This window comes from Narcine bancroftii, chromosome 3 (genome assembly GCF_036971445.1).
Source record: "Narcine bancroftii isolate sNarBan1 chromosome 3, sNarBan1.hap1, whole genome shotgun sequence".
Lineage (NCBI taxonomy): Eukaryota > Metazoa > Chordata > Chondrichthyes > Torpediniformes > Narcinidae > Narcine > Narcine bancroftii.
The window spans coordinates 362,510,241-362,537,446 of NC_091471.1; the positions used below are offsets into that span (position 1 = coordinate 362,510,241).

Consider the following 27,206-nt stretch of genomic DNA (forward strand, 5'->3'; position numbering starts at 1 on the left):
AGTAACCATCAGGGAGAAAATGTGATTTTAAAATGGTAATTCGGGTGACTGTTGACTTGGTAAATCAACAAATGACTTGCAGTAGTAAAAACATGAATACACAAAAGATTAGGTTATCCCCCATCCTGCTTTGCTTTTAATATCTGCAAACATACCAATTAGGAGCAGGAGTTGGGCCATTCAAAGTCTTGATCCTGCCTCACCATTCAGCTGTTTGAAGATAAAGCTCAAAATTTCCATTACCTTTACTCTGGCGGGAGAAGGATATGCCCTGAGTCTGTTTTCAGCTTGCAGTCTTTTTCTCCGAATTCTCCCATCATAGAAAATAATATCTCTGCAATAGTTCATTAAACCTCAAGAAAGTTGACAGTAAAATTGAAGAGGATGGTGATTTTTTTTTCTTCTCATTTACATATGCCGTTTTCTATTTTCGGGTCAGCTGAGGTTTGAAAGAAAGTAACTTTTACCAGCAGAAGTTTACTTATATAAATATTTAAGGACAAAAAAGTTGATTAATAAAATTTAATAAATGGAATTCCTTATTTCAGTCACTAAGATAAAGGAAAATAATTGTTGTTCTGGTCACTCCTTGATTGATGGGGCTGATAAGATTCAATTAGAGCTTTGCAGCTAGGCATTGTTTTTACAGCAACCTGGGGTTTCCACTCTGGTGCTTGCCAGCCCCTGATTTGTCTCACATTTAAAGTGTGGAAAACTGCATACTGCCAAGTGCAAAAGCAGAAAACCTCCAGCCAGCATTTTACAATTGCTTTAGCTGTTCATTGACTGTAACAGTTTCGAACTGGATGCGATTACTGTGGTGAAATTGTTTTTTTAATAAATGTATTAAAATGTATACTGCCACGTAAAATTAGGACTCTGCTACATTGAAATTGTATGTGTTTTTAGACCAAGGCAGCTTGGTGGGGTTTTTTTTTGTCAACAACAATAAGAAAATTACATTGGTGTTGTGTTACTGATTTAAATTAGGTTACCGTGCTGAACTTGATACTTATCAACAGTTGACTTACTACATTGCATTGCATACTGTTAAATTACATGATTGGTTGTTTTTTTTATTTGGCCAAATTATCCAGATGATGCTTGTTTATCTATCCTGCATACTAAGAGTTTTTTTAATTTTTAATTTTAATTTTTTTTATATAATGCCAGTTCCCACTGCTACGCCTTTAATCTGGAGCGTATTCTTTATTTTTGTTGACATTGCAGTTTAATAATTCACTCCACACAAAATTTTTATTTTGTGACATTGTTACTTTAGAAAAATGAAAGATTATTGATTGTGGCAAAAAAAATGAGACTATACTTATCAATTGAATTGCACAAGTTCTTTTAATTTGTCACCATTAAACTTTCAGGATGAATTGGTTGAAGTAGGTGGTAAAAGATAGAGCCAGATGGGGTCCGTCAATTAAGATGACATTGTCCTCTTTAAATCAGGATTATTTTACAGACAAGTTGAGGAGGGCAAAGGCTTTGTGTGCAATAAAATACACAGTCGGGAGGAATCTTTGTGGGCAAGTATAAATTGTTTATACTCTGGCAGAGTTCAAGACACAGATAAAAATCGTGATCAGGAAGGGAAGGCAATTGGTCAGGTCAGCTTCTGTCAGATGGGGAATTGGCAAAGAGGAAGGGCAAGTAAAACTGTTGCCCACATTCATAACACACTGACCCTTTTCTCAAAGCATACTTTGGATAGGGATTTGTCCATGACACAGCCCCAACTGGTTTAATAGCAGGTAGAGGATTTGAATGACCGAGAACTTGAGAGGAGATGAACAACTCGAGTACAGGAAGCTGAGGGTTCATGGGAAAAAGGGTCCAAATGATGTTACGGTGGCAGAGCTTGTAGCTGCCTTGCAGTTCCAAAACTCCAAGCTTAATACTGATTTCAGGTGCATCTATGTGGGATTTACATATTCTTCCTGTGATCGCATGGCTTTTGTTCTGGTGCTTTTAATTTTATTCTACATCCAAAAAAAATGCATTTTTATAAGTTGATTGACCATGATCAATTGCCCTTAATGTGCAGGTGAGCGGTAGAATCTGGAGAGAATTGATGGGAATGTTAACAAAAGTGGTGAAGGGGTAGTGACAATGGGTGCTCAGTGGTTGGCACAATTTAGTGGCCCTAAAGGTCTCTCCCTACATGAGTGAGTGTATTATCCTATTGGCAACCATGATTAGATGTGGAGAGATTGATTTAAACAGCTAATGGTTGGAGAATAAATTTTTAGTTTGTAAAAAGCTTAGAGTTGAGACAGTTTCTTTAGCACAATTTTTGCAAAGCCTGGTCCTGTTGGTATTTGAACAATGTCTGAGCTCAATCTGCCATTTTGTTGCTACTAAAAATTAAAGAAAACTCCTCAATAATGGTAATAATTTTGAAATATTCAGGAGTATGGTTTTACTGGGAGTATTTCGTAAATCACTTTGAAATATTTTCGATTATGCTAGAAAAGAGATATCATTCTATTGGTGAGGTTAGAGCCGTTGGTAAGATTGTTATTTCCTGCCGACTTGTGAAGATGAGGAAGTAGTTCTTTGTGGTGTTTCTGAGGTTTATTTTGTTTACAGTGGTTCAACTTGTTATTGCGAGGCAGGAATAAAAATAGTATATGTACAACAAGCACTCGATTGTGTTGCTTTTTGTATCAGTTATTTTTCCCTAAACCATATTTGATGTAATAACAGGAGAAAATGTAAAGAATTACTGGCAACACTTGAAATGGTCAGACCAAATTAATGCATAATTTCTAAAAGTATTTTGTGATTTATATGTTTAATATATTTAGAAATATTCTCTATTATTTGGGCATTTTATGTATTTATGTACAATCCCGTCATTGTTCACTTGGACAATATAGCGGGTGCTAAGGCTTGGATCAGAGCTATTGTCCCGAGGTCTTGTATTTGTTTCTCTGACAAGACTGCTCCATGTTTTCACTGCTCATTCCCTATCAGAGGATTGTGCTTTTGTGCTTTAGCATTAAAATTGACCAGGAGGATCAGCTCATTTCAAGTCGCCATGGCAAGTTTATTTTCTTTTTAATATATTTTCATTACACGTTAGACCACACAACAATGCAATACAGAATAGGGATCATAAGTAATTTATACATGGTCATGTGTACAATTCTCAGATACAACGGAAATTCCCTTAAGAAAACTTCACCTCATATTAGTAGTGAATTATATGATTGGACTAATATCTTCTACTTACAAAGAGGGAAGAAAAAGTAATGTACCCCCTCACCAATCTAATCCTACGCCTCCCACTGAACACGGTCACCAGCAAATAATATGTAAAGAATAGAGTCTCGACAACGGACAGGAAACCCCCGCCTATGTATTCAAATTATGATAATAGTCCATAAATGGGCCCCATAATCTTGTCAAGTTCAATCATAATCTCTTTCATGTGGTATCTAATTTTCTCCAAACTCAAGCAAGTCATAATATCCTGTATCCATTGCATATAAGTTGGTGGTAAACTATCTTTCCATACTGACCCAAAATCCCAATAAGGGTGTTTAAAATCTTGAGAGGCAAAATCTTCAGCCCAGGGACAAAGCATCACACACTAAAAGATGTGTGTTTAAGGAAAGAAGAAGCAGGTTCAGAGAGATGTATGGGTTAAATATTTTAAACAGAGAGTGGTCAGTACCTGGAATGGGCTGCCAGGAGTAGTGCTGGAAGCAGATACAATAGTCGTGCTTAAGAGACTTCTCGATAAACACATGAATATGGAGGGGATGGAGGAATATCTCTCGTGTGCAAGCAGCAGATTTTTAATTTGATTTTTGACATCTTGTGTAGCACAGATGTGTGGGCTGAAATGTCTGCTCCTGTCCTATACAGTTCTGTGTTCTATTTTTGGCTTTATTACAGCATGAGGTTACCAAGTAGTCAAAGAAAACTAAAGCTGAAACCATGTGAAGTACTGATGGTCATAGTCAATAAGATGGAGCTGCATTATCCAACTGGTTGATGGCAGACAAAGCATTTCATTTGAGATGGTTTATGGTTTTGTGAACAGGCTCTGAATTGCTGACTTGCTTTTTCCAGATATCTGTGTTGTCATTCCCTTTGTTGAACTCCATTGCTCTGCAGAGACCTTCCTCATATTTTGGCAACTACTGACAATCCAGGCCACATTGAAATGAATCAGTACATCGCTTTTAATAATCAAGTCCATTTTGGTGAAAGATTTTGCGTGAATAATCTTTATGAACCAGTTGTATCCTGTGCACATTTAAAAAGTATAACTGAGCAAAGAAAAAAAAAATTGATTTTGGTCACATGTTTCATTTGCATCTGATTTATCTGGAGTAATCGCAGGAGCTGGAAAACAAATTAAATAGCTATGGGAAAGGCCTTTGGGTGATTTTCATCTTTTGACTTGAACTTTGTCAAAGAACACCCCATAAACTGAGGTAGTCAGCCTGCATTTTAATAATTTTAAATGGGGAGTGGGAAGAAACGAGTGTAAAAGGGGAAAGAACGAAATAAAGTGGATGATATACATTTAAAAGAGCATCCTACATGTCGATTGAAGAAGAGTTGGATGCCAATTTTGTCTTCAAAGTATATCCTCTTGATCCTCAGACCTTTACCAGCTACCATCTGTACTTGTGATAGAACAGATTCCTACATAAACACAAATAATGTGAACATTTTTTTCAGCTGATGTCTTTTTTGTTTCTGTACAAGTTATTCATTCTATTGTACTCGGGCTTTCTCTCAGCCTGCCAGGGAGTTGGAAGATGTAACACACAAGTTTAGTGAAGGAGCTCCAAAGAAAAAGGGAAGATAGCAGTGTCACGTGGGCCATCACTGAATAAATGTCGTTCCTTTGTCAGTTTTCATTTAACCATGATTTTTTTAAAAAAGATCAAAGTTCTCTATTTAGCTCAGCCATCAGATAAATGCTACCTTAATAAGCATTCTCAGTAGCAGGTCACTGTGAAATAATTAGAATCAAGAGCCTCATGGGTGTGGAAAAGACGTATGCAGCAGAGAGAAGAGTGCCTTTTTTAATTTAACCTTGACAATAAGCTCCACAGAATGGTCCCAGAATGTTTTATGATTGCCATAATTGTTTTGAGCTTTCTAGCCATTATGAAATTGAGTTTAAATGTAAAATGAATATCTTTTTGTCTGTAAAAATGGATGCTAAGAATGTATCATCAACATATTCAGAGGGCAATCAAATGGCCTTGTTGATGAGAAGAGGGCATTGCAGGATTCATCAGAGACCTGCTGAACTCCTACAGGGGTTTTGTGTTGTGTGAAAGTAGCTGAAGAGATGGTGATGAGAATGACTTGACTCCGGGTCTTTGGTGGGTCTGAATAGTTAAATTACCTCTATGAACTAGCAAATTCATTTCAGTATTGTAGCCAGTGGATAAATAAAGGGCTACAAGCTGTAACTTGATGAGTTTTTACCCTAGTAGATTTTGTTGAAGTTGTGTACCGAAAGCTTTTAGAGTGACAGGGGTGATTCAAACATTGAGATAATTTGACACATTGCTTTCTCTTCTTCACAGGCAAGAAGCCTCCTGTACCAGTTTCGCCTTTTGTCCAGAATTCCTTGTAGCCTGCATGACCTTTGTAAGCTGTGTGGCACCGGAATGTGGGACAGTGGATACATCCCAGCTGTGGAGTGCACATTGAATCATCTCGATTTTGATGGTTGTCCTTACGGAGGGACATCTGCTACTCCATCTCCAAGATCAGCACATGAAGGAAAAAGAGGAGCTAAAGATGTTTTTACATTCCTCAGATAACTGGCTAATTATATTTTGCACTGAAAATGCAAGTCAGTTGTGAAGATTTGTCGAGGAAGTGATTTATTTGAGAGGGGCTGAATCTGAAGTCTTAGTAACTATGGTATTTTTGGTAGCTGTGAGGTGCTGTTGGTATTCACCACTAGTGAAGGTCCGTTTTGGGCACGTCTAGAATTGATAATGTTGAAAAGAAAGAGACCTGCATTTCTGGAACACCTTTCTAGAAGGCAAAAGCATTTTGCAACCAATTAAGTACTTCTAAGTTGTAACCACTCATGTAATTCTGAAAAATGTGACCGGCAGTTTGCACAATATTAGCTACCCAAAAGGAGCATTTGATAATGATCAGGTAATCTTGTTCATTAATGTTGGTTGAAGGACAAAAATTGGCCAAGAAAGACAGTTTACTCCTGGAAATTGTGCCATGGAATCTTCTGTGTCCATTTGAGAGTGCAGGAGGGGCTTTGTTTTTAAAGTTTCATCTGAAAGGTGAAACCTCCAACAGTGCAGTATTTCCAATGAGTAGCTCTGTTATGTCACGCTAGATTTTAATATCTAAGTTACTGAAGTGAGACTTAACCCTACCACTGTTCTGGAACACCGATTACTGAAGTAAAAACACAATGCCGGAGAAACTCAGCAGGTCAAACAGTGTACTGAAGTCTGTTTTATTGAATCTGACTGCCTTGAAGTAGAGAAGCTCTACAAGAAAAAAAGAGCTTGTTATAACCCAATCACTTAAACCTGTAAAGATAGAGATGTCTTCATTGGGGATTTTTTTTCATAGTTCCAATTATCCTGTCCAAGTTGAATGATTGGGGAAGAGAAATTCTGGAACACTAATAATGTATTGCAAAAAATACATCTGATTTTTTTAAAAGATGTTGTTAAGATAAAGTTTTAAGGTTTAATGGATAATTTATATTCAGTATACCAATTAAGGGCTGTTTTTTTTTCAAAAGGATGATACCTAATTATCACAGTTTTGAAGATAAATCTCAATTAATACGTTAACCATATTTCTAAAATCAGGAATATATTTTCAGATAGAACAGTTTGTTAATAGGGATGTGAATAATTGAAGTTTTTCACATATTTCTTTAAAACTCATGTCTGTAAAGCTGTGGATTTGTGAGAGTTGTGGGAATTCAGATTTTTATTGCAAAGATAAAATTTCAATTGGGTTACCTTTTGAGGAAAACGAAAGCAGCCCAATTACCAGATTCTTCCTGCAATGCAAAACGAATCTAGGAAAATTACCTGTATAATAAATGTAGTTTAAATTGTTGCCCTTGATTTAATGATCATTAATTGTAAAAACAAAAACTGTGATCTGTTCAGGGCAGATTATGAAAAAAATCTTAATTCTCTGGAAACGTGTCATTCTTACAGTCATACTTTGATACACATGCTGTTTAAACAGATTGCCAGTGAAAGATAACAAGTGTGATTGCATAATCTATCATTTTAAGGGTTTTCATGTTGTCCTTTCATTTGTTCAATCATTTACTTCAATATTTATGCAGCTTCACCAATGTATTTGGGTCATCGGACACTAAATTGTGGCCCAAAGACTTTGTAGCAACTTCAGTCAAGCTCCATCCCCTCTCAGTAAATGATGGGGAAATACCAAGCACCAGATCAGATTTCAATTCAAATAAGTTTTGGCTCAGTGTTGGGTTTTTTTTTGTCACTAATGAGAACCATTTGAGGCAGCTGTCTTACAGCCAGTTTAAGTAACTGAACAATGATAGAATAATAAGTATTTCCAAAAGTAATTTTTTGGAGTAAAAATTGTATATACAGTGGAATTCTGTTATAACGTGATAGTTTGGGTCAAATAATTGCATTGGAAAAAAAGCAGGGTCGCTCTAAGTCGTGGTTTCAATAAATTGTAGTTACAGCTGAAATTAACACAAATTAATTTTTAGTAAACCGACAGTCCCTGCTGCTCAAGGCAGTCTCAAGTACCTGTACTTGCTTCTGGCAGCAGCCTGATGTCCAAGTCCAATGACTCATTGCATTATATCAGATTCACGTTAAATCGGGGTGCGTTAAATCAAGGTTCCACTGTACTTCTCTTTGAAAGCACAATTTATACTTCATAAGCATAAATCCCAGTCAATATTCTCTCCATCTCTGAAGTAAAACCTGAAAGTCTGCAGTCGCAGTGATTGAAGTAAGAACACAACGCTGGAGAAACTCAGCAGGTCAAATAGTGTATTTTATAGAGCAAAAATAAAGATGCATAACCAACATTTCAAGTTTGAGCACTTTATTAAAGTGTGAGCAAAATGTAGTCAGGCGTCTGTCTACATTTTACTCAGCATTGGTGAAGGGCTCAAGCCCGTAAGACCAGATAAACATTTTGTCACATCCAATTACCTCTAATTCATAGTTGGATTAATTTCTGTAAATAAAATGGAAGGCATTAAAATCAAGAGCAGTATGTGAACGAATGAAATTATCATTACTATGAATGATTACTTCTCTTTATCTTTCTTACCCAAGTAACCCTCAGAGTTGTTTGTCTATTCTTGAAAGCTTTGGAAAATTGCTAAAGATGTTGGGCAAAATATTTAATAGATTATTGTATTTTCTTTAACAATCAAGAGGATGAACTAAATGGCAGACATGTCCAGTTTAAAAGTCAGGTGGCCGACAACTAGTTATCATGGAAACCTCATGAACCTTGTTCACAGAACAACAAATGTCTTGGTGATTAATATTGTATCCTTTTAGCAACATCTTGGATGTCAGCCAATTTTGGAATGCAACTTACTCCCTTGTTCTCAGTCCTGACTGAAAAATATAAGCATTTCATGTATTAAGTAAGGAAACTTGCACATACCAGTAATGCATATCTCAACAATATAAGTTCTTCAAAATGCTCCAGGTTTTATACTTTTGGCTTTTTAAAGATATCTTGTCTTCTTCAGGTTTAAACTGTGTTTGTGGCTGTCGGTAGTAACGGTGTCAAAAAATAATAAGAGGGAATATAACTAAAGGGAACAATTTGGTGATTTTTCCCACCATCTATTTAAGCTTGGATAAAACTTTTATTGGGTTACAAATCGGGTGTTGTTCGTAACTTATGAACTGGTTTCTAAAACTAAGGTATAGCCTAGTATCTCTTGAGAAACTGCAGTTTTGCAGATGCATTTTTTTCCCCAAACACAAGCAAGAGCTTCTCTGATGCTCGGTTCCCTCACCAGCTGTGCTCTAAAATCTATTTCTCTTCATAGTTGTTCCTGTTTGATTACGTTAATATTCTGATGCTTTTTTTGTACTTTCATCATTCACCACAGAATTGTAATACTGGTATTGATTTCTCAAACAAAAGAGTTGTATGGCATAGAGGCAGGCCATTATCCAGCACATCTACGTCAGCTATCCTATCTAACTGCACTTGTCTGCATTCATGCCTCAGTGCCCTGCTCATTCAGACACCTGCCCAGATGCTTCTTGAATGTTGCTACTATTCCTGCGTCCACCCCTACCTCTGACAACTCATTCCAGATACCAACTATGCTTTGTGTAGGGGGAAAAAAAATTTCCCTTGAATTCCCTTTAACTTCTTCCCTCTTAAATATCTGCCCTCTAATTTTGGACACCCCTGCAACATGAAGCAGACATTGACTGTATACCCTATCTGTGCCTCTTGACTTTGTAACTCCTGTTATGTCACCTCCTGGCTTTCTTTGCTCCAGGGAAAACAGACCTAGCCTATCTAATCTCTCCTGACAACCAAAGCCCTCCAATCCAGGCAACAGCCTTGTGAATCTTTTTTGTACCCTGTCTGACTTAATTACCTCCTTCCTTCATTGCTATGACCAGAACTTCTACACAATAATCCAAGTTCAACCTAACCAACATTTTATACAATTATCGCAAGACATCCCATCACTTGCACTCAACACCTCATTCAATAAACTTAAAAAGATGGGCTGAGATATTGAGTGTAAGAGATGGAATGTCGTATTTATATCTTTTTCACCATTCTGACTACAGATGTTTCCATTTTCAGATAACTATGTATTCAACAACACTCCAGGGCTCTTCCATTCACTGTGCATGACCTGTCCTCATTTAACTTCCCAAAATGTATCACTTTGTGTTTGTCAGAGTTAAATTCCATCCACTGTTTTCATCTGCAAACTTCCTAATCATCCAGTTCAATATAAATGACAAGCAACAGTGGACCCAACACCAATCCCAGCAGCTCATCACTGGTCACCAGCCTCCAATTTGCAAAACAACTCTCCTCCTCCATCTTCTGCCTCCTACCACAAGCAAATTTGGTGTCCAATTTCCTAATCACCCTGGATCCCATATGTTGTAACATTTCAGGCAATCCTACATTGTCAAAGATCTTGCTAAAGTCCCTTTAGACAACTGCACTGCTTTGCCCTTGTCAGTCCTTTTGGTGACTTCAAAAAGGTCATCAAATTTTTGGGATATGATTTCACATGCACAAAGCCTCAATGATAATCCTTAATTCTTGCCTTTCTAAATCCAAACAAATCCTGTCACTGAATCCCTTGCAGTAACGTTCCCATCACTGATGCAAGGATAATTGCCTGTAGACTTCATGGAGGCAGTTGGGGATTGTTTGCAATCCAGGGAATGGACAGCAAAAATAAATTGATATTTTCAAGAGAACACATTTTTATAAATGGAGTGCCACAATAACTGTAACCTGCTATTCACAATTGATTTTAATGGCTTTGACAAAGGGAGAGAATGTAATGCAGCTAAGTTTTCATAAAATAAAAGCTATGAGAAAAAATGGGTTGTGTTGAGGATGCACAAAGTTTGCATTGGGATACAAATTGAGTGCAAAAGAAGAAAGTGTATAAAAAAATATGTGTGTGTGTGGGTTAACTGAGGGTTCTGCATGTGTTTGTACACAAAATATACAAGGAATAGGTGGACATAATTAATATTTTGGGGTTTTACCACAGAGGTTGCAATACAGTACAAAAATAAGAAAATCTTGAACCAATTGTATAGGATTTTGGTAAAACCATATCGAGGGTACTCTTGCATTTTTGTATTCATACCAAAATAAAGATGTATTTGTCTCGAGGCATACAACAATTACAGCACGGAAACAGGCCATTTGGCCCTTCTAGTCCGCACCGAACTAGTGTCTTTCCAATGTCTACTCTCGATCATGCCAACCTCATTATGACCACGACCTCTGCTACAGCATTGATTCAGCAGTGTAATTCCTGAGAACAGTGTGCAGGGTGGGCCTTTTCTCATTAGAAGTCGAAGTGAGAGAGAATGATAAGGCTGTTTTGACATGAGATCATCCATTTAAAAATTAGAATTTTTTTAACCTTTGTGTTTTGAATACTTAAAATGCTATTTTCTAAAGAGCTATGGATGCTCAGTCATTGATTATATTCAGGGCTCAAATTAATATACTTTTTAGACACTAGGGTACACAAGGTATAAGAATAAAATGGGGGGGGGTGGAGGAGGACAGTGGATTTAAGGAAGATGATCAGCGATATTCTTATTAATAACAGAACAAAGATGGAATCCAATCTAAATTTAGACTGAGGCCAGTAAAGTAGTTTAACATTTTAACATTTAATTTCAAGAACTGAATTATTTTTGGAAGCAGGATCAATATTGTCAAAGGACATTTTCAATTTGTTATTTTATACATTGTAGTGTTTAATTGTGACATGAGAATTCTGACCATCTAACCAGTTTCGATAACAAATCCAAAATGACAATAAAATAACAGAAATTTCAGGCTGATTGTACAACCTAAAGTGATAGGACGTCAATCATTCACATTTGAAATCCAGTTTCGTGGATATGATGACGGGAGACTGAGTGCTGTTCAATTCAGAGAGATGTGTTTTTTAAATGGCAGGAGCAGGCATCAAGAGGAAACCAGACTGATGCCAATTAATCCCATCTGCCTGCACATGGTCCAGATTCTTCCATTCCCTGTCTATTCATTTGTCTGTCCTAAGTTTGCTATCATGTCTGTGTCTGCTGTCTTGCCTGTCAGTGCATTCCAGGCACCTCCCACTTAAAAAAAACTGATCTCGCACATCCCCTTTAAATTTTTCCTCTCTCACCTTAAATCTGTGCCTGTCAGTCTGCCTTTTTCCCAGGCTAAATGTCAAATATTATCTACTCTACCCCGACCGATGAAAGCAAGCATGCCTTGTGCCTTTTTTACTACCATATGAACTTGTGTGGCCATTTTCATGGACTTGTGGCACATTGACATGTTTTGAACGTGTATTGAGCTATGGACATATTGATTCATCATCTGCTGCTTTCAAACCAGGGAACTTAATTAAGCAATTTTTGTTACAGTTTTTTGAGGCCTCCAATTGAAACTTTAATCAATTTCTTGTGGAGACAAAAAAAAATGTTATATAGCTTTGGGGGAAAATAGCAATGATAATGGAAAATAAAAGGGAGAAAAGCTTTAATCTATGGGCATGTATATGAAATTATTCTGACTTCAAAACATCCAAGTTACAACCTTCGGAGCGATTGTACAGAATCTGAGAATCTTAAGCTCATAAATAAATCTTATTTATGCTCCTGTGTAAGTGCTGGTTTCGATCTACAAATTGTAGTCATTTTTGGGTACTGTACCTTTTTTTAATCATTAAGAACCTCCCCAGCAAGTTTCTGAACAGAAAATTACTTGACAAACATATATTTTGGCAAGAAACTAATGTTAAATTATGTAGAGAATTGCTGCTTTAAATCCTACGATGACAGCTTCACTCAGTCTGCTCTCCCCATTAAAATTATGAACTTGGTATCATTTCATATACCATTCATTATTTTTATTAACATAGTTTCACAATTAAACTAATACAGTTCCAATATTCTACAATAAATTCTCAAGAACCATGCATTTTGAAGTTGGATAATAATGTATTTGTGTTGCAGAGAAAAAAAATTATGGGGCATTTATTTGGGAACTAAAAATAATAATTCTATTAACAATCTGTGGTGTTTTTTTTAAGAAAGGATAGTTGTACAAGCCCCACCCAGTGATGACTTTGTATTAGGAACTTCTTTCTTGTATTCATGTAGTTGTCATCTTTTGCTGCTCAATGAGTACAAGTATCATTCTCATTGATTTCTGGAGGGAGACAACACTGCAGAGCCGCTATTTATTAAGCTTTTTCCATATTTTAATTAATTTCATCAGGATAATAAAATATTAAACATATAATAATAAAAATGGTGATAATGTTACACTGAAAAGAAAAAAAAACCTAAAGATAAACACTACATTATTGTCAACCCCCTCCCTTCAGAGGCGACTGGCTCAACATAAACAGTCCCATTACCTAATGATAAAAGGGAAGGTAATCAATGGGATTTAGAAAAAAAGTAAACAAAACCTTACAAATTTTGAAAATAATTAAGAAAAGAACCCCATAAGGAAATAAAATTAAGATTCATTTCATTAGTGAAGCATCTAATTTTTTTTCTAAAGTTAGACATGCCATCATATCAGGCAACCATTGAGTATGAGTGGGAGAGATGCAGAACTTAAATCACACAAAATCTTATGACGGATTTCATGTGGGATTTTCTCCTCCCGTATGCATGAACATAACTCTTGGTTAAAGTCAACTATTAATATCTATTTGTAAAGTCCCTTATTACGATTTGAAATATGCATACTGGATTTCGAAGGCCCTGTGAATATTTACGTAATGTATTTGATGAACACTTTTTTTTAAAAAAAAGGTGCATTATTCATCTTGCCCTTAAATACACTTATTTAATGTAATACACACATTTTCAAGCCTAAAGGTCCATTCCTCTGAGGAATTCTGCATTTAATCCTTTTTTATAGAAAATCTTAATATGCTTTTATTTTGGTAGCTGATGCACTTTATTTGTCAGACTGCTTGATTTCAATTTTGTGGTGAGCTAAAGGTTAAATAACATGCACATTGCTGGTTGTATCCTGAGGGGGAAAAAAAGAAAATGTTGCTTGTATCTAACTGTTTTTTGCCTTGATTGTATTGCAATAACACTTACTTAAATCATTATGCAAAAACTAATGTCTATAGTACATTGGCAATAAATGAGAAATATCCAAATATTTTTCTAATACTTTGCAGTTTAAATTTTTTAGTAGGTTAAATTAGTAGGTTAACTTGTTTGTAAGAGTTGGGAATTTGAATTAGATGGACAGGAAATAATTCTTTTTCAGATGGATATTCAAATTCTTAATTGAAATGGGTGGTCTCGATTCCTTTTCTTTTTAGCCAGAGGCTCCCACACATTGTTTTGGATAATAATTGGTTGCTTAGAGAGAATATTAAAGTGCGTCACATTGATTTAAAAGGAGAGAACCATGTCTCCATTTTCAAACATGAATTCAAAGTGCTACTGATAAACTAAATATTCCTCAAAATGATTGTTCCTAGTGGAGAGAGATACTCGATCAATGCTTTGCCCCATCCACAAGAGATGGTTTTATTTTCTACAGTGATACTCGATCAATGCTTTGCCCCATCCACAAGAGATGGTTTTATTTTCTACAGTGATACTCGATCAATGCTTTGCCCCATCCACAAGAGATGGTTTTATTTTCTACAGTGATACTCGATCAATGCTTTGCCCCATCCACAAGAGATGGTTTCATTTTCTACAGTGATGCTCGATCAATGCTTTGCCCCATCCACAAGAGATGGTTTCATTTTCTACAGTGATGCTCGATCAATGCTTTGCCCCATCCGCAAGAGATGGTTTCATTTTCTACAGTGATGCTTGATCAATGCTTTGCCCCATCCACAAGAGATGGTTTCATTTTCTACAGTGATGCTCGATCAATGCTTTGCCCCATCCACAAGAGATGGTTTCATTTTCTACAGTGATGCTCGATCAATGCTTTGCCCCATCCACAAGAGATGGTTTTATTTTCTACAGTGATGCTCGATCAATGCTTTGCCCCATCCACAAGAGATGGTTTCATTTTCTACAGTGATACTCGATCAATGCTTTGCCCCATCCACAAGAGATGGTTTTATTTTCCAGCATTTTCTTACATTCAAGGAGGCAGTTCCATATTTGTTTCTTTTCTGATGTTAGGAGCCTAGGTTTTACACAGACTCTGGTGAAGGTTGGTGGGGGGGGGGGAGGGATGGGGGGAGGCAGATGGGTGGTGAATGGAGTATTCTGGCACTGCGTTGTAATCCATGAATTTTGTTGTATATTTAAAACATTTATATTTGTTTCCAATTGCTTTCCAGCAATGCTTAGACATGTTAATGAAGGATTTCTATTGCAATGACATCAAGCCTGCCAAAATGTACTTTATAAAATTTCTTTCCATTGATCCTTAGAATTTATTGTCATGAACATGTCATGAAATTCATGGTTTTGCAGCACCACAGGGCAAATATTGCTATAAAATTACATTTGAAAATAAATAAATTCATGGAAAAATAAGAGAAAGTGAGGTAGTATTTGTGCTTCATGGCCCACTCAGAAATCTGATGGCAGAGGGAAAGAAGCTGTCCTTGTGCTGCTGGAATGCTCGTCATCAGGCTCCTGGACCTCCTTTCCAATGGTAGCAGTGAGAAGGGGGTATGACCTGAGTGCAGGTCCTTGAAGATGGAGGCTGCTTTCTTAAGACACCACCTCTTGTAGATGTTTTCGATGGACTGAAGACAGGTGCTCATGATGTTGCCAGCTGAGTTAACAACTCTGGAGATTTTTCCTGTCCTGTGCATTGGCACTTCCATACACAGAATGCTCTCCACAGTACACCTGTAGAAATTTTTGAATGTCCTGGTGATCCAGATTTCCTCCGACTCCTCACTAACTACACTCCTGCCAAGCCTTCTTCATGATTTCATCGACACAGAGGTCCCAGGACAGATTCCCAGAGATGTTGACACCCAGGAATTGACCTTCTCCACTGCTGATCCCTCAATGAGGGCTGGTTCATATTCTCCTGATTTCCTCCTGAAATCAACAATCCACTCCTTGGCTTTGCTAGGTGGTTGTTGTGACACCACTCAACTAGCTAATCTCCCTCCCTCCTGTAGGCTTCCTCATTGCCACCTGTGATTCTGACAACAGCCGTGATGTCATCAGCAAATTTGTAGATGGCATTTGAATTGTGCCGAGCCACACATTCATGGGTGTAGTGTGAGTAGAGCAGTGGGCTAAGAACACATCCTTGAGGTTTGGATGTATTGATTGTCACTGAGAAGATGATGTTGTTTGTAATTTCTACTGATATGTAGTCTTCTGATGAGTAAGTCAAGGATCCAGTTGCAGAGAGAGATGCAGAAGCCTATGGTTTGGAGCTTGTTAACCAGCACTGAGGGATTATGGTGATGAATGGCGAGATGTAGTTGATGAAGAGTAGCTGGATGTATATGTTGCTGTTGTCTAGGTGACTCAGAGCTGAGTGGAGAGCCAGTTATATTGCATATTGATGTGGAGCAATTGTGATGGTAGGTGGATTTCCATGGGTCCAGATCTTTACTTGGGTATGTATTAATTCTGGCCATGACCAACCTCTCAAACCATCACATCACAGTAGATGTGAGTGCTACAGGGCAATAGTCATTGAGGCAGCTCACTTTTGGGCACCAGATGATTGATTACCTTTTAAAGAAGGTGGGGACCTTTGACTGTAGCAGTGAGAGATTGTGTCAACTTACTTGAAAACTTGTTGGTCCCTGAGTCTGTTCTAGTAGTGGTTAATTATTTTTAAAAGTCACTGTTGGAATTCCAAAATGAGGAGTGGTACAAGTACGTATAGAGAATTATTCATTTTTACTAAGGGAAAATGTTCAGACCTCAAAGGCAGAACACCTTAAACTGAACCTGAATTCCTGCTCACTGACTTGAAATGTTTCTTTGCTCGCTTTATTTATCTTCTTGATAGAAAAATCTGAATGTTCACTGTGGTCAACATTATTATTTGTTCACCAAATGCAATGGAGGGTGGACTGAAAGGAAATCTGTGGTTTAGCAGGTGGATACTGAGCTGCAGTGAAATGTGGTGGCTGATTCTCAACATGTCCTGAGCTCTAAATAAGGAAACTGATTTCATGTCCGAATATCAGTTCCTCGCACTCCTTTTTCATTAAAGTAAGATATAAGAATTTCTCTAAATTTGCTTAAAATAACTTGTTGAAGGGAGAAAAAAAAGTATGTTTGAAGTGATTGGCTTAAGTAACTTTCTGAACAACACAGATTCCCATGATAAAATCCAAATCATGAAAATATACAAATGTTAATTTTAAAGTAAATGGAATTCTAACATTTCTGTACCCTTAAAGTTAGTGCACAGTGAAAATTCCATCAGAGATTTCCATAAATCCTCGTGTGTCAACTTGTGTCCGTTTGTTGCTGGTGGGAATGAACATTACTGCTGTGTTTTCTGATAGTTCCAGCTATGATGATAAATGTTGTGCTTTGATTATTCAACATGGAATTAATTATTTCCAAAATATATCAATACATTTTCCAATTTAGTTTAGCACTTGAATCAATTACACAGATTTAAAATTGCAACAGATTTTTGAAAATTTTCAATTAAACGGGTTTTAAATATTTGTCTTTTATTGAATTTATTAAATTATGGTTTTGCTCTTGAATTTTCTCCTTCAGCAGCAAACTGCTGTGCAGATATTGGCAGTTTGCACAAATAGGCAGTTTGACTTCATGAACAACTAGAAATTTTATTTCCCAAGTTGTAGCATTTTTCTAATAGTAATATGCAAAATAAGTGGCAAAGATCTATTTTTAATTGTAGTTTCATGTTAGAACTTAAGTCTTTGTTCAGAAAATAAATACCTGATGCTATTTTGATCAAAGTTAAGAATGGTTTTTAAGTACTAGCGAGTGTAACCACTTACAGCACAGAACAGGCCAGCTCGGCCTTACTAGTCCATGCCGTAGCAAATCCCCACCCTCCTAGTCCCACTGACCAGCACCCTGTCCATACCCCCTCCAGTCCTCTCCTCTCCATGTAACTATCCAGTCTTTCCTTAAATGTAACCAATGATCTCGCCTCGACCACGTCTGCCGGAAGCTCATTCCACATCCCTACCACCCTTTGCGTAAAGAAATTTCCCCTCATGTTCCCCTTATAATTTTCCCCCTTCAACCTTAAACCATGCCCTCTAGTTTGAATCTCCCCCACTCTTAATTGAAAAAGCCTATCCACGTTGACTCTCTCTGTCCCTTTTAAAATCTTAAACACCTCTATCAAGTCCCCCCTCAATCTTCTACGCTCCAGAGAAAAAAGCCCTAGTCTGCACAACCTTTCCCTGTAACTCAAACCTTGAAATCCTGTCAACATTCTCGTGAACCTTCTCTGCACTCTCTCTATTTTGTTTATATCTTCCTATAATTTGGTGACCAAAACTATAGTAGCAAAAGTAATATCAATGCAACTTCTAATAATTGACTTCATGATTTTCCAGAAATATTTGGTCATTAGGTCATAATTGTGCCTAAGAATATCGGCCAACTTTTTGTTGCATTGCTTTCAGTGGAAATGCATGTCCAGAAACGATTACATGTGTCTAGTGATGTTAGCCAAAGTTGAATTTCTTTTTGTGATTGTACACTTTATGCAGTTCGGTTTCATTTCCCTAAATAGCTCTATAATTGGTTCTAATAGCAATAAAAATAATTTTTTTTCCTGAAAGTAGTTGACACAAAGCACAATAATTGAGGACATGCACTGCGGGCTGTGAAGCAAAGTGATCCAGAGAAGCAAGGTGAATGCACTGTGGGCTGTGAAGCAAAGTGATCCAGAGAAGCAAGGTGAATGGGCAAGGGCATGGCAGATGAAATAATGTGGAAAAATGAGGGACAAGAACTTCAGTCGAAACACTAGAAAGATGGAGTTAATTTTTAAAAGCCTGACAGATTAAAAAGGTTTGGTGTGTACAGGGTCACGGTGGACAGAGTTTATTATATGCACAAGTACAATTAGTCCAGTTAATCCAAAAGTGAGATGCTTCAATGGAGCAAACAGATCCTTTGCTGGTCCTGATGTTGCCTGAAAACAGACAGGACTGGAGCTGCAAAAACAAGATTTTCATCACTTTGCAAAGCGTGAGAACTCCCATTACAGCAGGAAGCACAGCCACAAGCAGCTGGTCTCACCCCAAGAGAGTCTGCTTTGTGGCTCACAGGTGGCGTATTTGTACAACGAAATTTTCCAGTTTTCCAGAACATTCGAAAAGACTGTTCCATATAAGCACGTGTTTCTTAGAATTCTCTTGGGATTCATTAATCAGGGTTGTGTCCCTTACCCAATGGTTAATCATCTTTTTCTGTTTTGCCAAATAAGGCGTTGCTTGTCACCCCTAGCCTTATTGAATTATCAAAATATATCATAGAATGATCTCTGCTTTATTTTTTTAACTAAAAACTTGCATTCTAACTGGTGTTGTTTCTGGTTGGGGTAGCATGAAGAATCTACTTGGATCTTGTTCTCTTTATAGTTCAAGTTTAATGCCATCCTTTTGCACAAGCACAACCTGACGGAACAGCATTCTCCCGTCCTGGGTGCGAGCATGTGCAGACACACATAAAAACAAACAATACAGGGATCACTGAAAGCTGATATGCATGTTCTCCTAGCAACTAGAAAGGAAAATGGTGCCCTAACCTGGGCTCTAGCATTCAAATTCTCTTGTGATAGAGAAACCTTGATCAAATTATGCTGCGATCATCATCTTCAGTATTCTCTTGGGAATCAAGAATGACAGACTTTCACACTTTTGTATTCTGATGCGACTAATCAGGTAAACCGTGGGAACAGCAGATTCTTCCTAAACTATATCTTGCTCAGTACCATAGTTGATGTCTATTTCCTGCACTTCTCCTCATGCCCTTCTCCTCCATAGGGTTCCCTGGTCCATATCTTCCATCCCACCAGATGGAATGAATCAACAGACCATCCTTTGCGATTTCTGCTGCTCCAACAATATTCCACCACCAGACATCTTTCCTTCCAATCCCCTTTCAGCATTTTGAAGGGATCGTTCACTTTGTCACTGATTCCCTGATCTACTCTTCTATCTCACCTATGTTCTCCATTATGGAACACTTTCCAATGCAACCATAGGAAGTGCAATGTCTGCCCCTTAATCCCTAACTTTTTTTTTACCCTTTAAAGACCCAAATAGTCTTTCTAGGTGAAGCAGCAATTCATACCATTCCTAGGAAGTTGGTGTTCATAATGTGGCCTCGTGCATTGGGAGGTCACTTTTCAGAGCACCTGCATGCAGTCAGCAGGAATAATTCTGAGCTTCTGGTTCTCTGCCATTTGATTCACCCTTGCACATTCTGCCTGGGCTCCTGCACCGTTATAAGGAGTCCTGTCACAAGGTTGAGACAATGCCTCATCTTATTTCAAACATAAAATGCTGTAGACGTGGTGATTGAAGTAAAAGCACAATACTGGAGGAACTCAGCTGGTCAAACAGTGTATATAGCAAAGAAAGATTTATAACCAACATTTTAGACTTGAGCCCTTCAAGATGTGAAAAAATGTCGGCAGGCGTTCAGGCACCTGCCAACACTTTTTTTATACCTTAATGAAAGGCTCAAACCTGAAACATTGGTCATGTATTTTTATCTTTGTTATATAAAGTACATTGACCAGCTGAGTTTCTCCATTATTGTGTTTTTAACCTCATCTTATTTATCAGGTGGTCTGCTTCTTCTGTCATTAATGCAGGGCCTCTGAGTGCTGAAGATCCAGTCTTGAGGTTTTTTGAGCGTTGTGGGCTAGCAATCCCATGGAGTCGGTGGGGATGTTCCATTTCTTCAAGGAACTTTGAACACATCCTTGAATCTTTTCCTCTGGTCACTTGGTAATTTCATGTCAGAGCTTGGAAAAGCATTTCAGGAGTTGGATGTGGGTGATGTGGGATGCAACTGATTGGATGCATCAAGTACCTCAACAGAATGTTGACTTGAGAGAAGACATTGTCGTTGGTTCACTTGTCCTTCCAGGAACAGTAGATGATTTTGCAAGGAGAATGTTGGTAATTTTCCATGACCTTGAAATGTCAAATGTTGATGGTTCAGCTCTCAGAATACTCACTGTTCAAGTGAGAAGGTTTTTTTAAAAAAAAAACCAAGAAGACATCATTCCTGTTATGCAACTCACTGACCAATTACACAAGGTCGTGATGAGATCACCTCTACAATGAGTGCAGCTCGATCTACATAAGAAGGATATTCTTAGATAGAATGCAGAATTTGTTGACCACATTGTTTCTGAGATGGGGGTTGTTGTGGGAAAAGGTGTACTTCATTTGTATTCTCTTGAGTTTAGAAGAATGAAAGATGATTTATTGAAATGTACCAAATGTTTCCAGGACTTTACAGCATAAATATACTGTTGATGGTAACTCAGTTGGAAAGTCTAAGTCACAGTTTCAAAGTTTTAGAATTTAGGAGAGAGACGAGAATAATTTTTTTTCACCCAGATGCTGATAAATTCTTAGAATTTTCTACCCAAGAGGATAGTGGATGCTTGATCGCTCAGGAGCAAGATTAATAGATTTTCAGATTTAAAAGAAATCAAAGAATATTGCGCTAGTGCAAGAACGTTGTACTGAGGTACAGATCAGTCATGGCTGAGCAGGCACAAGGTATTTAATTTGACTTGTTTCGATTTCTCATGTGTCCAAGATCTTTTACGTGTTGACAGCTGAATTAATCTGTGGATCTTCATGTAGATTCAGTCCATGATTGCAAATCATTAATGTTTAAGCAGATTTGACCTGATTGCAACTATATTCCTTTTTGCCCTGGCAATTCTTCCATTAATGTTGTAAAAGTAGAATCATGAAACTGTATGCAGTGGGTACTTTGCAGAGCCATGGCAGGGTCTAGGGAACAGATGCCAAGTACAATGGTGCCAATTTTAACTTATACAAAAATTTTTTTTGGGTTCTCAAGTAATAATATATATTAAAAGGATTTCTGCTTTACTGCTGCTCATACACTTTAAAACACTGGTTTATCAGGCCTTTCCTTTGAGTGGAATCACATTTTCTTAAGTTTCCAGCAATCAGCAAAACTGTGTTGATATCTTATTCACTGTTCTGCATCTCTCCTGGCTTGTTCTTTTACACTGAGGTGGATCACAGGCTTGCGTTTTTCCATTCCTCCTTTGCTGCCATACAAGCAACTGTTTTAGTCCATCTCTATTCGCATGTCTATTCCCCTAGTTAAAACCTATTGCTTTGGCGATTTCTGAGAAAACTGCTTTATTTGGACCATAGAGGTCATTGTCACTGTGAATCCCCATTCTTGTGAGTTCAGCACCCGACATGTGATGAACCCAATCTGGGAAAGTGACATAGAACATATACTGGGAAAATGTACTATTTTCAGAACTGTCGATCTTAAACCATACATTATTCTTAATACCAGCTGCATTTGAAACCGAGTTGAGGAGGAATAGCAGATTTTAGAGTGGAAAGTTTTGTTTTAACAGCTTAATAAGACCAATTTTAAAAATCTGTTGGCCCTTTTAAACTGATAATTTTCACACCCGTAAACCCATTGTGTGCACTAAAAATCTTGTGAACCTGGGTTGTTGTCATCCATTCAGGAAGGCTATCGGAGCAGTTTGTCAATTTGTGTTTGTCTTCATTTCCAGCTTAACAAACCATTCTTATTGAGGTTGATATTCTTCCTTTGACCTAATTCAAAACCTGAGAAATGAATCATGCATTCTCTGTGGTATATCCTTGTTCTTGGAGTTCTGTAATTGTATGAATTGAATCTGTGTGAAGGTCTGGCAATTTTTTTTCCCATTAATCCTATTTTATTGGTCTTTATTTCTTGGAAGGATAAAATATGATCTGGACAATAAATATATTTATTTGCTTTCAAAAATATTTATTTTCACAACTGAAATTGTATACCACCCCTCTGTATTTTCAACATGCTGAACCAAATTGTGAAATCTTGCTCCCGATTATATCTTTCCATTGCTCATTGGTGGTGGATGGATGGGAGCTGAAACCCCAGATATTCGGCAGTTTTACCATATACTTCCAATTATTTCAGTCCCTTACTGCCAAAGGCTTAGCAAAGCTGTTTATTTGAAAGTAAAGACCTTTCTTACCTAACGTACTTAATGATATAATAACAAATTTCAATTACTTGGTCATTTGAAATTGGGTTACTTTCGAATGTGATGTCCAGCAATAAGATTCTGGTTAGAAAAGCATCTTTTAATCAGATTAGGGTTTTGTTTTATGACTTGCAGGAACATATATCGTCAATCTCTATAAAAGTGAAGAATAATTTGTTTGAATCTCTGGCTTTTATTCAAAGAGCAAATGGGAATGTTGAATTGTTTGCTTTGGAAAAATAAAGTTCTGTAAAATTCTGCTGTCCAATGAACTTCTTATTTTTGGATTTAAACCCACATTTAAAGGCTGTTTTTAATTCCATTTACAATTATTTGTGCCGATGAGTCTGGATGCTCACTTGGTTAGATGGTGATTTCATTATTTCAGCTAAAACAGTGATTTGGCAAAAATAATTTATTCCTCACGTTTTAATTTTAATATGATGTCATAGTTGTGATTACGAGTTAATTGTGTCTTGTATTTCTCCTTGTTCACTTGCATTCAGAGCTAAAAAATTTCTTGTCATTCCTCTAAACTTCTCACTTGTTTTTTTATAAATTATACGTTATATAAATGTCTCCTCATTTATCAGGAATTATCAAACAGAGGAACCACTGACATGGTCTTTGCCCTCAGACAGCTCCAAGAAAAGTGCAGAGAACAAAACAAAGGACTCTACATCACCTTTGTTGACCTCACCAAAGCCTTCGACACCGTGAGCAGGAAAGGGCTTTGGCAAATACTAGAGCGCATCGGATGTCCCCCAAAGTTCCTCAACATGATTATCCAACTGCACGAAAACCAACAAGGTCGGGTCAGATACAGCAATGAGCTCTCTGAACCCTTCTCCATTAACAATGGCGTGAAGCAAGGCTGTGTTCTCGCACCAACCCTCTTTTCAATCTTCTTCAGCATGATGCTGAACCAAGCCATGAAAGACCCCAACAATGAAGACGCTGTTTACATCCGGTACCGCACGGATGGCAGTCTCTTCAATCTGAGGCGCCTGCAAGCTCACACCAAGACACAAGAGAAACTTGTCCGTGAACTACTCTTTGCAGATGATGCCGCTTTAGTTGCCCATTCAGAGCCAGCTCTTCAGCGCTTGACGTCCTGCTTTGCGGAAACTGCCAAAATGTTTGGCCTGGAAGTCAGCCTGAAGAAAACTGAGGTCCTCCATCAGCCAGCTCCCCACCATGACTACCAGCCCCCCCACATCTCCATCGGGCACACAAAACTCAAAACGGTCAACCAGTTTACCTATCTCGGCTGCACCATTTCATCAGATGCAAGGATCGACAATGAGATAGACAACAGACTCGCCAAGGCAAGTAGCGCCTTTGGAAGACTACACAAAAGAGTCTGGAAAAACAACCAACTGAAAAACCTCACAAAGATAAGCGTATACAGAGCCGTTGTCATACCCACACTCCTGTTCGGCTCCGAATCATGGGTCCTCTACCGGCACCACCTACGGCTCCTAGAACGCTTCCACCAGCGTTGTCTCCGCTCCATCCTCAACATCCATTGGAGCGCTCACACCCCTAACGTCGAGGTACTCGAGATGGCAGAGGTCGACAGCATCGAGTCCACGCTGCTGAAGATCCAGCTGCGCTGGATGGGTCACGTCTCCAGAATGGAGGACCATCGCCTTCCCAAGATCGTATTATATGGCGAGCTCTCCACTGGCCACCGTGACAGAGGTGCACCAAAGAAAAGGTACAAGGACTGCCTAAAGAAATCTCTTGGTGCCTGCCACATTGACCACCGCCAGTGGGCTGATAACGCCTCAAACCGTGCATCTTGGCGCCTCACAATTTGGCGGGCAGCAGCCTCCTTTGAAGAAGACCGCAGAGCCCACCTCACTGACAAAAGGCAAAGGAGGAAAAACCCAACACCCAACCCCAACCAACCAATTTTCCCTTGCAACCGCTGCAATCGTGTCTGCCTGTCCCGCATCGGACTGGTCAGCCACAAACGAGCCTGCAGCTGACGTGGACTTTTTACCCCCTCCATAAATCTTCGTCCGCGAAGCCAAGCCAAAGAGAGATAAAGATATCAGGAAGGTGTAACAACAACTGGACATTCTTGAAAGGCTGAGCTGGTCAAGGCAACTGGCCCACCATTCTGTCAACTTTCTATCAGAGCTCTGTTGAGAGCATCCTGGCCAGCTGCATCACAGTGTGGTACGGTTGCTTCAGAGCACCAGATCGGAGGTCGATCCACAGGACCATAAAAGCGGCAGAGAGAATCACTGGGGTCTCTCTCCAACCCCCACCCCCATCAATATGATTTACCAGGATCATTGTGTGAAGAGGACTTGTAAAATCAGGGAGAACCCTGTCCACCCTGCACACAGTATCTTCCAGCTACTCCTGTCGGGAAAGCGATACTGAAGTATTAGAGCCAGAACTACCAGGCTGAGGAACAGCTTCTTCCCAGAGGCAGTGAGAATGTTGAACTGCTAAAACAACTCCCTGTGGACTTTACTATTTATTAATAATGTTTATGTAAATATATGTTTATAGGTTTTGTGTATATGTGTTGATGTTTGTCTGCATGTATGCTTGCATTGTTTTAGCACCATGGAGCAGAGAATGTTGTTTGTTCAGGTTGTACTGGTACAATCAGATGACAAGAAACAAACTTGGACATATTTCTCCAGCATTTGGGATCTGCATTGTCAGGGTGAGTGGCGGAGGATCTCTGAAGAGGTTGACATTCCACCGGTATCTGAATAACCTTGAACTACAAAGTGCTTTAGCTGTGATTCAAGCACAGTGCACTTTAAGGCTGACTGCCTTAGATTTGTTTTCTGGCAGTATTACTCCACTGGTTGCCTGACTGGTTTACCATCCTCCATAATATAAATATTCCCCATTCTTGAATGACGTTTGTACTGAATGTAGGCTATTTTCCTCAAGCAAATGTCTGGAATTTGTTTTAGTTCTTTGAATTTAATTACCTCCCACCATCGAGGCAAATTGTTATTTTGTATTTTGCCGAATCAATTTTCAATCCAAGCCTCAAGCTGATTGATTGGGACATTCCATTCGGTTCACTTCCCCAGCTCAATTTCTCCCCTAAATAGCCATTACCAACTGCTACTACCCTTCAGCCCGATCCTTAAATGCATCTACAATGTATATTTTTGGCAGAATATACTGGAATGTTTGGGGGTACACAAGTCGATTGTTATTTTCTCAACCTGTAAGATGCAAGTTGAGGAGGGCTAGTCAGTCAGGACCTTTCTCGTCTGAAAGTATGCTGATGGCCAATCACAATTCAAAATTCAGACACTTGAATATTTTTTCACTTGTAATTACTTTATCATTCCTATTGTTACAATTTCCATTTATTCACCTCTTGAAGAAAAACGGCAAACCCTAACCTTCAATTACTCTTTTCTGAAAACTTGGCTAAGATCAGAAAATTATGAAAAAATCCATTCTCTATCTAACAGTGACAGCTTCTTCAAAATGTAATCAAGGTTCCAACAAACCATCTTTAAGAGCTCTATCTAACTTTTTTTTACTATTTCTTTCATTTTCCATAAATGCATTCATTCAATCTTTAAACTTTTAATCTCTTCAAATGCTGCATTCTGGAAAAAATAATATAAATAGGACATATGCAGTTAAGGGGAGGGTGTCGAGGAATGTAGAGGAACAGAGGGATCTTGGAGTTATGGTACAGAGTTCCTTGAAGGTAGATTCCCAGGTAGACAGGGTAGTTAAGAAGGCACATGGTCCGCTGGTGGAGAGCGGGAGGATTGAGCTAGTGGAGTTGTTCTAGTGAACCGGTGCGGACTCGAGAGGCCAACGTGGCCTGTTTGAAAATGGTTATATGGTTAAAAGACCAGTTTGTTAATAAACTACATGTAAAAATATAGTCAATATTGGCTCTATCTCATGTGATTATTATAAATATACAAATGATTTTTAATGTTAAAATGTACAAATTCTATGATTTCCCCATGACCTCGTTATCTGCAACCATCTTCAGACCCTGCTCCCAGTTCACATTTTTTTCAGGTTTTGTAGATTTAAAATGTAAATTTTTTTTCTATCTTTACCACATTGCTCCCAATATTGGAAACCTCATAAACCTGTTGCTATAATTTAGTTACATTTCTGAGCAGCCCAAACTCTCTTGATGTTCAATCAATCATTTTAAAGCAAGTTACAACTATCAGTTACATAATTTTAATTTAACTTTAATGCATTTTACATATGGT

The 27,206-nt window shown here is 38.1% G+C and overlaps 1 protein-coding gene and 1 long non-coding RNA gene across 6 annotated transcripts in view; one reads left to right on the forward strand and one right to left on the reverse strand.

Moving 5' to 3' along the window:
• The window catches only part of LOC138759526 (uncharacterized), a 64,510-nt gene extending 64,132 nt beyond the window's left edge, over nt 1-378 (reverse strand). Inside the window, exon 1 of the long non-coding RNA XR_011354900.1 lies at nt 244-378. This is a non-coding gene — a long non-coding RNA (uncharacterized lncRNA). The remainder of the gene's footprint in view (nt 1-243) is intronic.
• tbc1d16 (TBC1 domain family, member 16) overlaps nt 1-8,254 on the forward strand; it is a 75,196-nt gene extending 66,942 nt beyond the window's left edge. For all 5 annotated transcript variants that reach the window (XM_069930092.1, XM_069930091.1, XM_069930094.1 and 2 more), the window contains one exon: nt 5,574-8,254. In XM_069930092.1, the coding sequence (XP_069786193.1) occupies nt 5,574-5,813 (240 nt within the window). In that variant the 3' untranslated portion in view covers nt 5,814-8,254. The remainder of the gene's footprint in view (nt 1-5,573) is intronic.
• Nucleotides 8,255-27,206: the final 18,952 nt, after the last annotated feature.